At 39.1% G+C, this 11,654-nt stretch overlaps 2 protein-coding genes across 2 annotated transcripts in view; one reads left to right on the forward strand and one right to left on the reverse strand.

Moving 5' to 3' along the window:
• LOC118741124 overlaps positions 1 to 4,440 on the forward strand; it is a 50,823-nt gene extending 46,383 nt beyond the window's left edge. Inside the window, exons 61-63 of the mRNA XM_036472963.1 lie at positions 62 to 3,286; positions 3,358 to 3,786; positions 4,118 to 4,440. Of these exons, the coding sequence (XP_036328856.1) occupies positions 62 to 3,286; positions 3,358 to 3,786; positions 4,118 to 4,359 (3,896 nt within the window). The 3' untranslated portion in view covers positions 4,360 to 4,440. The remainder of the gene's footprint in view (positions 1 to 61; positions 3,287 to 3,357; positions 3,787 to 4,117) is intronic.
• A 103-nt stretch (positions 4,441 to 4,543) lies between these two features.
• LOC118742047 overlaps positions 4,544 to 11,654 on the reverse strand; it is an 8,692-nt gene continuing 1,581 nt past the window's right edge. The window contains exons 3-4 of the mRNA XM_036474014.1: positions 7,451 to 7,564; positions 4,544 to 4,570 (exon numbers count right to left, since the gene is read on the reverse strand). Coding sequence (XP_036329907.1) covers positions 4,544 to 4,570; positions 7,451 to 7,564 — 141 coding nt within the window. The remainder of the gene's footprint in view (positions 4,571 to 7,450; positions 7,565 to 11,654) is intronic.

The raw sequence follows: 11,654 nt of genomic DNA on the forward strand, positions 1-11,654 counted from the left end.
CAAATACCCCTTTTCCTCACTTTAAAATAGCTAATGTGCCTTCCCTTTCTTTAACCTACAGCACCAGACGTATCCACAATTGGCTGCAAATCCAATTCTGATTGTTCACTAACCGAGTCATGCGTCAATGAACGTTGCGTCAACCCTTGCAATTGTGGCCCGAATGCCGACTGCATCGTACGCAATCATCACCCCATCTGCTACTGTCAACCTGGCTACTCTGGGAATGCGCAATTCGGCTGCGTACAAATTGGCTGCCAATCGGACGACGAATGTTCCACGGATCAGCAATGCGTTAACCGTGAATGTGTTAATCCTTGCTTAGTAAGCGATCCATGCGCGCTCAATGCCGAGTGCTTTGGTCGCAATCATCGCGCCACCTGTCGCTGCCCCGCTGGCTTGGAGGGTGATCCGTTCCAACGTTGCGTGCGCGTCGAATGCCATTCGGACTATGATTGCGCCACGAATCAAGCATGTGTACGCAATCAATGTATTAATCCTTGCCAGGATAGTCCATGCGCACAAAATGCCATCTGTCAGGCGCTACAACATCGCGCTGTCTGCCGCTGCCCCGAAACAATGCCGCTCGGCAACCCATACTCTTACTGTGAGCGACGTCCTGTGGAGCCTGTTTGCCGCGATGATGGCGATTGCCCGAGCCGCTTGGCCTGCATTGACAACAAGTGCCAGAACCCGTGCACCATACTTTCACCTTGTGCCGCCTCAGCTAAATGTAGTGTACTTGATAGTGTACCAGTACGAACTATGGTATGCGAATGCCCCGAATCATATGTGCCCGATGCGCGCGGTGAGTGCAAACCTATTGTGCTGCAAAGCCCACCAGGTTGTAGCACTGACGCCGATTGTCCAGACCAGGAGGCGTGCATCAACCGTCAGTGTCGCAATCCATGCAACTGTGGCACCAACGCCATTTGTCAGGTGCAGAATCATCGCGCAACTTGCTCTTGCCAAGATGGTTACGAAGGTAATCCTTACTCCGTCTGTCGCACGATAGGTTGCCGCATCGACAGTGAGTGCGATTCAGGTAAGGCTTGCATCAACGGCAATTGCATCAACCCCTGCTTGGTTAACGATCCTTGCGGCATCAACGCCGAGTGCCATGTACAGGCGAATAGCGCTGTCTGCCGCTGCAAGAGCGGTTATCGTGGCAATGCCTATGAGCGTTGTCGCGTCATCGGCTGTCTCACGAACAACGACTGTCCCACCGACAAAATGTGTCAAAATGAACAGTGTGTAAACCCTTGCATCTATCACAACACATGCTCACCACGCGCCGAATGCCGCGCGCAAAATCACTTGGCAGTCTGTCGCTGTCCAACTGGCTTCCTAGGAAATCCATATGTCGATTGCCGTCCAGAACCACAACCCACATGCCGAGTAGATACAGACTGCCCCGCAACTTTGGCCTGCATCAACGATGAGTGCGTAGACCCTTGTCTCACGCTCGAACCGTGCAACAGACCTGCTCAATGCCAAGTTACCCCGACCTCGCCAGTGCGTACCATGATCTGTATCTGCCCCGATGGCTATATCAGCAGCGGTAGCGGCACTTGTAAACCAACGAAGACCATAGTGGATGTAGGCGGCTGTATTGCCGACTCCGACTGCGCTGCAGATAAATCTTGTGTTAATGGCGTCTGCCGCGATCCCTGCAACTGCGGCTTGAATGCCGAGTGTCGCATCAAGGACCATAAACCTGTATGCACATGTCGTCAAGGATATGAAGGAAATCCAGAATTTGAGTGCTCCAAAATAGAATGCGCCATCAACTCCGACTGTCCAGCGACGCACGCTTGCCGCAACCAACTTTGTGTGCCTGCCTGTCAAGGTGAGCAGTGTGGCAGGAATGCCCAGTGTCTGGCAGTTGACCACCGCGCCGTGTGCGAATGTGTGCCGGGCTACCGCGGAAATGCGCGCATCGCTTGCACACCACTCGGCTGTCGCGCTGACAACGAGTGTCCGTCCGATAAGGCTTGTGTAAATGGAAAATGTGAAAACCCATGCGAGACGAAAGCTGTATGTGCATATGACGAAATATGCAAAGTCTACAACCATCGTCCGGAATGTGGCTGTCCACCAGGCACTATTGCGCGCCGCAATGGTTGCGAGCCACTACGCGAAATACCAATTTGCACCTACGACGGCGATTGTCCGAGCCAAACTGCTTGCATACGCGGCGAATGCGTCAATCCATGCAACGCAACACATCCGTGTGGCGTGAATGCTGATTGTCGCGTGCTGGATACAGTACCAGTGCGTACAATGATTTGCGAATGCTTGGAGGGCTACACTGGTAACGCAGCCGTACAGTGCGATAAGCGTTCATTGTGCGTGATCGAGAAGGGATTTGTGCGCGACATAGACGGTCAGTGTATCTGCCCACCAGGCACTGCTTTGGACATCTACGAATATTGCACACCCTGCCTGCCACAAAAAGGCTATAAGATTGACGAAAATGGGCGCTGTGTATGCGCGCTAGAACGCGGCATGGTAATTGATGAACGTGGACGCTGTATCTGCCCAACGGACCATGGCTACCGACTCACACCTGCCGGCGAATGCGTGGCCGAAGACCAACCTGGCTGTGAAACGAATGACGACTGCGCCGACAATCGCTACTGTAACACGCGAACCAAGACCTGCGAGGATCCATGTTTGCAAAAGGTCTGCGGCGTGAACGCATTCTGTAATGCTATCAATCATAGAGCGCAATGTCAATGCATCACCGGCTACACCGGTAATCCAGAGCTCATCTGCAATCACACCAACTTCCGGACGGACTTCCCACGACCTGATATGTTGGTCAGCTGTCTGGCTGACGGTGTACAAGTCGAAATACACATTACCGAACCCGGTTTCAATGGTGTGCTCTACGTGAAGGGACACAGCAAGGATGAAGAATGTCGACGGGTGGTCAATCTGGCGGGCGAAAGCGTACCACGAACCGAAATCTTCCGTGTGCACTTCGGCAGTTGCGGCATGCAAGCTGTGAAAGATATTGCCAGCTTTGTATTGGTCATACAGAAACATCCTAAATTGGTCACTTACAAAGCGCAAGCTTACAACATCAAATGTGTCTACCAGACGGGTGAGAAGAATGTCACGCTCGGTTTCAATGTATCCATGCTAACCACAGCAGGTACAATTGCCAACACTGGACCACCGCCTATCTGTCAAATGCGCATCATTACGCACGAAGGCGAAGAGATCAATTCGGCGGAGATTGGCGACAATCTCAAACTGCAAGTAGACGTAGAACCAGCAAGTGAGTATTTCTGAGAGCGCGTGCATTTTCGAACTTAACTTAAATTTGGTTTCGATCTCATTTATTTTTAGCAATCTATGGTGGCTTCGCGCGTTCTTGCATTGCCAAAACAATGGAGGATAATGTGGAGAATGAGTATATTGTAACCGATGAGAATGGTTGCGCCACCGACGCCTCAATCTTTGGCGAATGGGAATACAATCCGGACACCAACAGCCTCATGGCCAACTTTAATGCCTTCAAATTCCCCTCCAGTGATAATATACGTTTCCAATGTAATATACGCGTCTGCTTTGGTAGATGCCAACCGGTTAATTGCCGCGGCTATAACGCTTTCGGGCGTAGAAGAAGACGAGCGATTGCGGACAACTCCACAGATACAACAGCGGTGGCGACTAACACTGGCGTTGAAGGACAATTGCGTGAAGAGATAACCATATCATCGAATGCGATATTGACATTCGAGAAGCGCAGCGGTCCAGGCATCAATGATGCGAATAGTAAGTAGGGAGAGAGCTAGAGAGAGAGAGAGAGAGGAAAGGGCAAAGTGAATATGTATGGAAGAGAAAAGTAGTGAAGACATTGGAAAAAAGCTCGTTAAAGAGCGAGAGAGCCTGTGTGTGCGAAAGAGAAAAGTGGTATGCGTGAGAGAGAAAGAGACAGAAGCGTGTGGGCTAGCGCGAATGAGAAAGGCGCTCGTTTTTGAAGCGCCAGAACAAGAGATAGAGCGCGTATTAGCGCGAAAGTGAAATATAGAGGAAAGCGCGCACACGCGCGATTACGTTTCACAAGTTTGTTAACAATTGTTTTCCAATTTTCTCTTCTTTACAGTCAAACCCGCCGCACAACGCGTTGAAGACATTTGCGTCTCCATGGTGGGGCTGATAATAGCGCTGGTGATAACAGCTCTATTGGCTTTGGTAGCTGTCGCAGTGGCCGTATCCTGCTGGCTAATGGCCTATCGTCGGCGACCAAAAACACTAGCGCCGCTACCGCATCCGCCAGAGTTCCCCAATCCGCTATTTGCGAATCCTGAAGCTGTGCCAGAGCCAACACCAGACTATCTATCTTAAGGAAGAATCAAAAACGAACGAGTAAATATGCTAGTTTTTAGGTTAGTTAAGAAATTTAAAGCAAAACAAAATTGATGAGAGATGATAAAATGAAAGAATCATAATGTAATTTAGTAAAAAGTAAAAGAATTTGTATAGCTAGAGAGAAGAAGCTCGTGCAAAAAGTTTGCGAGAGCGCGTGTGCTCATTGATTAACGATTTGCTGAAATATCTGAAATATAAAGGTAAACAAATGAGCGCAAAGAAAAACAAAAGCGTTAAGCGAGCACAACCAAATATAGTGAAAGAGAAATATGAAACAGAATGTGTCAAAATTTACGAAAATACGTTATGATTTCGTATGAAAAAATCACGCGTAACTGAGAGTGTATTATATACTTTATGTAAATGTATAAGTAAATATTTTTTCCTCAACTCACCATGACATTCCTAAAGAGCGTAGCGCGTAGCCTAGCCTAATTAGACGTCAAGTGCTACCGAGCGCTCGTATTTTAACTAAAATGAGAATTTCAAGTAGCTTTTTGAATTTTTCTTCAATGCAAAGTATGCGATAAATGCGTTAAAATAACATTTAAATATTTTAATTTTTTTTTTTTTGTACAGATATTTTCTTTTTTAATTTTTTTTTTTTACTTTTTTTTTAATAGGAGTACGCAATTAAACAAAAAACTGTAGTTAGAAAAAAATATTTTTAAAAATAACTATGAACAACTGCCAAAGCTATAACACTGCTTATGTTTATAGACAAACATACTATACATATGTAGAAGAAAGAGTAGCACAAAGGCATTTACGCATAGTTAGTAGTTGAAGAAAAAGGCAAAAAGGCTTATCGGGCATGAGAAGGTGTTTAAGAGAAGAGAAAAGAGCGAAAAAAGGGAAAAAGAAAGCGAAAGTGATAGAAATAGGAAATCAACGCAATACCTCAGAAAAATATTTTTTCTTTTCTTTTCTGAAGTATTGCAGAAAGGTATAGCCAGGCTACGAAAGAATTCTCATCTAACAAATACAACTTCTTCATTAGTCGAAAAGCACGAATAGCATATTTGTATGGATACTTAAGGAAATAGTATGTATACAATTACGCTACCACTGACATATGCCACTATTGTATTAGTAATTAAAGACTTGTCTTCCCTGCAAAACAAATGTACTATTATAATACATACTTATTTACATATATAAATACATACGCACATGAAAAACTCTGTAGGTGGTGGGCTACCTCCAAACACAGAATAAACAGTATACAGAAGAGGCATTGACATTTCTATGGCGGCCGCACTAATTTGATCAGAGTAGAGCAGGCGGAACTCACCAACGACAGCGACGAATGCATATAAAATGATGACGGCCGGAACAACTTGTTCACTGTAAAGAACATGACCACTGGCAATTCCACGTCAAAAAAGAAGGAAGATACTGATCTTGATTTCAGCTGATTAAGAATACTATGCAGCTAGAGAGAGCGCTTGCCTCATCACCGACTATACTGCAATTCTGTATTCTTCTTCTGTATATTTTGTATATGCTGTACTTCAATCCACTGGCCTAACCATCTAACTCGTGAACCGTTTCACAGACTCGAATACTGCATACTTTTGGGCGCTACTTTCACTAACAAAAGTATACGAAAGCCGTATAGCGGAGTTGTTCATTGTATGCAATCAAATAAATTAAAAACAAAAAGTGGAACACTTTAGAGAGATATGATTAGGTTAGGTGGACCTCTACTAGATATGCACTTGTATCATAGAAAAAATAAACAAAAAAAACACAGCGCACATTCTAAGTAAATAGTTATAGGTGTATGTATATATGCTATAAAATTTTCCTATAATTTATAAATATAAATGAAGAAAACTATAAACTGCCCTGAGACACTCGAAGAATCAAATGAACAATGCAAGAAGGAGAAAAAAAATACTCCAAAAAGCAAAGACAAGGTGGGGCAGAAGGTCAAGAAAAGAGCGCGGCGAAAAGAAATTACGAAGGAAAGCATCGAAAGCAACCGAAAGTGGTGGAAAGAGAGCCAACAACAAATAAGTTAGAACAAAAAAAACCTTTTAGAAGCTTTGTGAGAACGTCTTGAGACAACTTTCTATAAAAGAAGGAAGTTAAAAAATTAAAACCTTTCAAACCTGTTTGAAGCTAAGGAGGTTATGTTGAAGCAACTGCAGTTAAACGAATGTGGCGACTAAACGAAAAATAATTTAAAATGTTTTGTACAACAACAAATCAAGCATAAGAGATGTTTATTTATTTATTAACAAAGGCAAATAAATAAAACAACCAACAAATTGTGGAACACTTAAAAAAAAAGCACTGGAGAAAGCAAACGAAAAGTCATACATATATACAACAATAAAAACCAAAAACAACTTGGCTGCCAAGCATTTCCTCAGCTAAAAATAAAAGGCTTGAAAAAATTTTGCGCCCACCAAGCTGCCCCCATGATGCCTTGTTCTTTGCATTTTTTGCGCAGGATTTTTGTAAATATCAAAAATTACAAACAAAAAAATTATAAAATAGCTGCCTAAACGTTGTTCCGATTTTTTATAAAAAATTATTATTCAATAAATTTTATATACATTTTTTAATACTTCTGCCTATCCGCAAAGCGACTAATGGAGGATTTGCTTAATTAATTTTAATATAATGTATTAACTATTAAATATTTAACGCGTACTATTAACATTTCATAAAAAAAATAATAATATTAAAAATATTTGAAATCTAAAATAACCAATCAAAAGCGTGTTAGTCAAGTGCGTTTATCTTTTTTTATAAAAAAATTATTTTTGTTAATGAATTTTTTTTTTTAATTTTATTTAAACGTTTTTTTCCTTATTTAATTTTAAACCTTAATGTATGCTTGTTGTGATTGCGAAGTGCGTACGCAAATTATGAGTAAATATATATATATATAAATAAATATAAACGCGATATATGTATGTGTAAAACTTTACTAAAAACGCTACTACTAAAAAATTAAAAAAAAAAAATCCAAAAAAATTATTTAAAACAAGTATTCGCGCCCCCCCACACACAACCATCGCCTACATACACTCTGGCAACGACGTGAACTCACCGCAACAGCCAGCAACTGTGCAGCGAACTTTGGTTGCTTGCGTGTTTGCGTTGAATTTACGCTGTGCCTTTGAGTCAAAAGCGTTTGGAAAGCTAAGCGGCATAGCGAAACTTTCTAAAATGAATAATAACAAAAAATAAAAAGAACGAAACATACAAAAAAAAAAACGAATCGAAATGTATAGTCACTACTTTAAGTTAAATTTTTACTTTCAACAAAATAAAACAATTTAAAAAATTAAACAACAACAAAAAACACACACCACACACCGAAAGACACACAACAAAAAAATAAACACACACAACAAAACACTTTCATTGCTTTAGCCAGCAATGTTAGCAGTTAATAGAAATCTAACCTTAAAAGCAACTGTAAATAGAATTTAGAATTTTCGCATTGTATAGGATTTGTTTCTTATTTTTTTTTTTTGGTTTTTGTTTATAATTTATTTCGTTCATAACGCCATTGCCAGGCAAAACTCACAAAAAGAGAATATTTAAAAAAAAAAAACAATTTTACAATAAACTAAATTTGTATTAAATAATTTTCGAAAATTTTGACCGCCATATTTACAAATTTACTTTAAATACTTAAATAGCAACTTTTAGTTTTCTTTACGCTTCAAAAATATAATTCTTAAAATTCCATCGAAAAGGCAATATTTTGCCCAATACACATGGAAAACTTTTTGCACTGGCAGCAAATATAACTACACATAGATATTTATATAAAGAAAAAACACAGCGCGATTGACAATAATAATGATTGTATGTAAATTGTTAAAAACAATAGTTAAATTTTAATTATTAAAAATGAATTGTATTTAAAAAGAAATGTTTGAAAGTAAAACGAAAAAAAAAACTTATTAATATTTTGTATTGCTTAATGTAAACTAATAATTATAAAAATAAATATGAATAAAATTAAAATGAAAATAACGTCTTAATTTATTTGAAAATTTTCAGATGGCAACCCTACTCCAAAATATTGATAATTAAATTGGTGAACCCATTTCATTTGAAGCGCATATTTGAAAATTGTGCTTATCTAACTTATTTGAATTTTATTCCTAACTTTTATAATGACAACCCTATTCCATAGAATTTACCATAGCTTCAATATACGCCCAAATAGCTTTTTGTTTGAAACTATTATGTTATTAGCAAATTATTTCATAATTCATATACGTGGATAGCAACCCTGTTCACAAAAATGTATGTATGTATATGTATTTACCCGTACTACAAATTTCTCCAGCACTGTTCGAGATTCGAATCTAGTGTATACACTTATAATCATATATTTAAATCCAATTATTCAGAAAGGTGGCAACTCCATTATAAAACACCCCGGAATATAACTTAGCTTACATACATACGCTAGGTTTGATATTCAACGCACTATTCGAAGGCTAGTTCACGAAAACTTCGGAACTAGTTCGGATCCGTTTTGGCACTAGTTTAAGACCATTTCGGGAGTAGTTGAGAACTTATCTAGGAACATTGTGCGATTAGTTCAGAATCATTTTGGGACTAATAAGTGACCATTTCACAACCTTTTCCAAACTTTTTATTTCGGCTCAGGATCATTTAGGGGGCTAAGTTTGTTTTAAATGTTTTCGGGACAAGTTCACGACTTTTTCAGAACCACTTCAGGATTACCTAAGAACAATTTTGGCTTAGTTCGAAATGATCCTGAAATAGTTCTGAACTATTTCCGAAGTGGTTATGAAAACGTCGTTTACTGGTCCCCAAAAACAGAATAAAATGGAATAAAATTAATGTTTAATTTCTAGTCTAACCTATTTATGCATGGAACTGAATCGCCTAATGCTTTGCCATCAAATTTCGTGAGAACCTGATATTCTTCTTATAAATAGATGTGTGTACATTAGGGTGGTGCTTAAAATATCAACAACTAAATTTTTTACGAGGCACCTCTTTATTGTAAAGTAAAGTAAAGACATCCACGGAAATTTTAAAATTTGAAATAATTTTTCAGTTATTTAAGACTGATAGTTTTTAGATGTTTTTATTTTGTATGTAGAGCAAAATAAAGGGGTGTCCATATTTTTGATATTTTTTTAAGACCCCCAAACGTTCATACATGAACGTCTTATTTTTCAAGATGATCTCTGTAACCTTTGCAGTAGATGGAAATACTTGCCTCTTCTTTGGAGCTATCGAGCCTACAGTATTAACTGAAACTTGCACCTGGTTGTAATGTGATGGTTCATCGATTTTCATATAATTAGTTTATTCACTGTAAGCGTCTTTTATATGAACCCATTTATAAAATGGTGGGCGAAATGTAATGTTTCAAAGTTTTTTTTTATTCCATTCTGATTGACTTCGGCTCAGAAAAGTATTATTTTTTACAAAAACAATAAAGTTCCAGCCTACCCTCGTATATACCCTGCAGGGAGTGACATTAGCTTATACCTAACTTTAGTCTGTTTACGCGAACACTAGTGCTAACTATTAACTGTGTATTTTGTTCGAAAAAAGCTAACTACTTTTGTGGGGCGATGGCCGCAAAAAAGTCAGACCTGGATACCTCTGCATTACATGTCAACTAACTTGTAACTAACTACTTTTGGACATAAAATATCTATAAGAAAAACAAAATATTTTTTTGTTTTTTTACTTTTTTATTTACTTATTTATTTACTTTATTTTATTACATTTCATATTTGTTTACATATTCTGCTCTGGGTGGCCCCATATTCGAACACCGTCAGACATAACTTCAAAATTATAGTAAAAAATTTCGATCTTCCTTTTATTTGTCCTGAATATGAAAAAGAATCTGCGAAGTTCAGAAAAAAAGTGTATTGAAAGTAAGTTTTGTATGAGGATATTTAATAGAAACTTGTAAAGAAAACCAACTCCCGATTGCGTCTGCATGACTCCTGCACGACTTTACAATTCACTTGAAGTTGGTTTTGTCGTAGCTAATTAAAAGTGAGGTATTAATCGAAATCTCGCCAAAAAGCTAACTATAAGTTGGTTAGTTTTAACAATTGATAATTTTTCACTGCAGGGTACTTAAGTATGATGAAGAGGCAATAGATTACACATTTTGACAGTATTACCTATATACCAGTATGTAGATCCCACATATCATTCGATCGACATATTCTGATTGATTAAATAATGTCGTTCTTGAAGCAACCGCTGTTATCACTTTGCCACTGCCAATAATAAATCACAATCCAATCCAGTGTCAATGAGCCACTTAAGCACTTTTTTATCGAACGAATCTGCCCTTTTTCAACGAAAAAAAAAATAGGCACAATGAAGTCGGTTTTCTGTTTTGATTTCTTTTTAAGTTGAATGCAGGAACGAACCACCGGCTGATGGGAAAACAAGCCAGAAATGAAATACATATATGTATGCCAGGTAGTGCAAATTATTAATAATTTCCACCTCACTTTTCATCGTCGGAGCATAACAACTTCCATGCCTATTCCCCATGACCAGAGGTGGGCACTACGACAAACAAGCGTGAGCTAAAAGTGAGAATGTGTTAGTTTACGTAATTCATTTTGCATGCTGTCGTGTTCTCATCGCTGCGCTCTCGCTTTTATACGTACACGCGACGCTTACGCTCTTTTAGCACCTGCTAACTCTCTGCCCATGCCTGCCCATGACTAACGCACAATGATGGCCAACTTCGCATGAATGACTTTGTGTAGTACAAAAAGCAATAGAGTGAAATCGTTCATATTCGATCGAGGGTATATGCTAACACACATTGTATCTGATACAAAGCAGCTATAACTTAAGATGCTGTAAACGTAACGTTCTCACTACCTAACTTTGATATCTACTCACTTCGTATCAATTTATAACTTCAGCTTTTCCCACTTTAGCTAATTGAATGTTTAGCTACTCAAAATGCACATGACTAGGCAATACATTTTTGAAGAAACTGCGGTCAAACTAACAAAAACATATATCCAGGTATGAATAACATTAGGTGGACCTAACTAAATGGCCAAATGGGCTAGTGCAATTCATATATATAGTTTATTTATTGAAATATTTTGAAAAATAAAATAAATAATCATAGTCAGGGCTATCACAGAATCCATCGTAGCGTCGATTTTCGTGAAACCTACGAAAGTTCTATCACAGAATCCGAATGGCTACGAACGTAAATTCGAAATTCGTAGAAAGCATTCATTGAATCCGTTCGTAAT

Source organism: Rhagoletis pomonella, unplaced genomic scaffold, assembly GCF_013731165.1.
Source record: "Rhagoletis pomonella isolate Grant_MI unplaced genomic scaffold, Rhpom_1.0 Rhpom_scaffold_00006, whole genome shotgun sequence".
NCBI classification, from domain to species: domain Eukaryota; kingdom Metazoa; phylum Arthropoda; class Insecta; order Diptera; family Tephritidae; genus Rhagoletis; species Rhagoletis pomonella.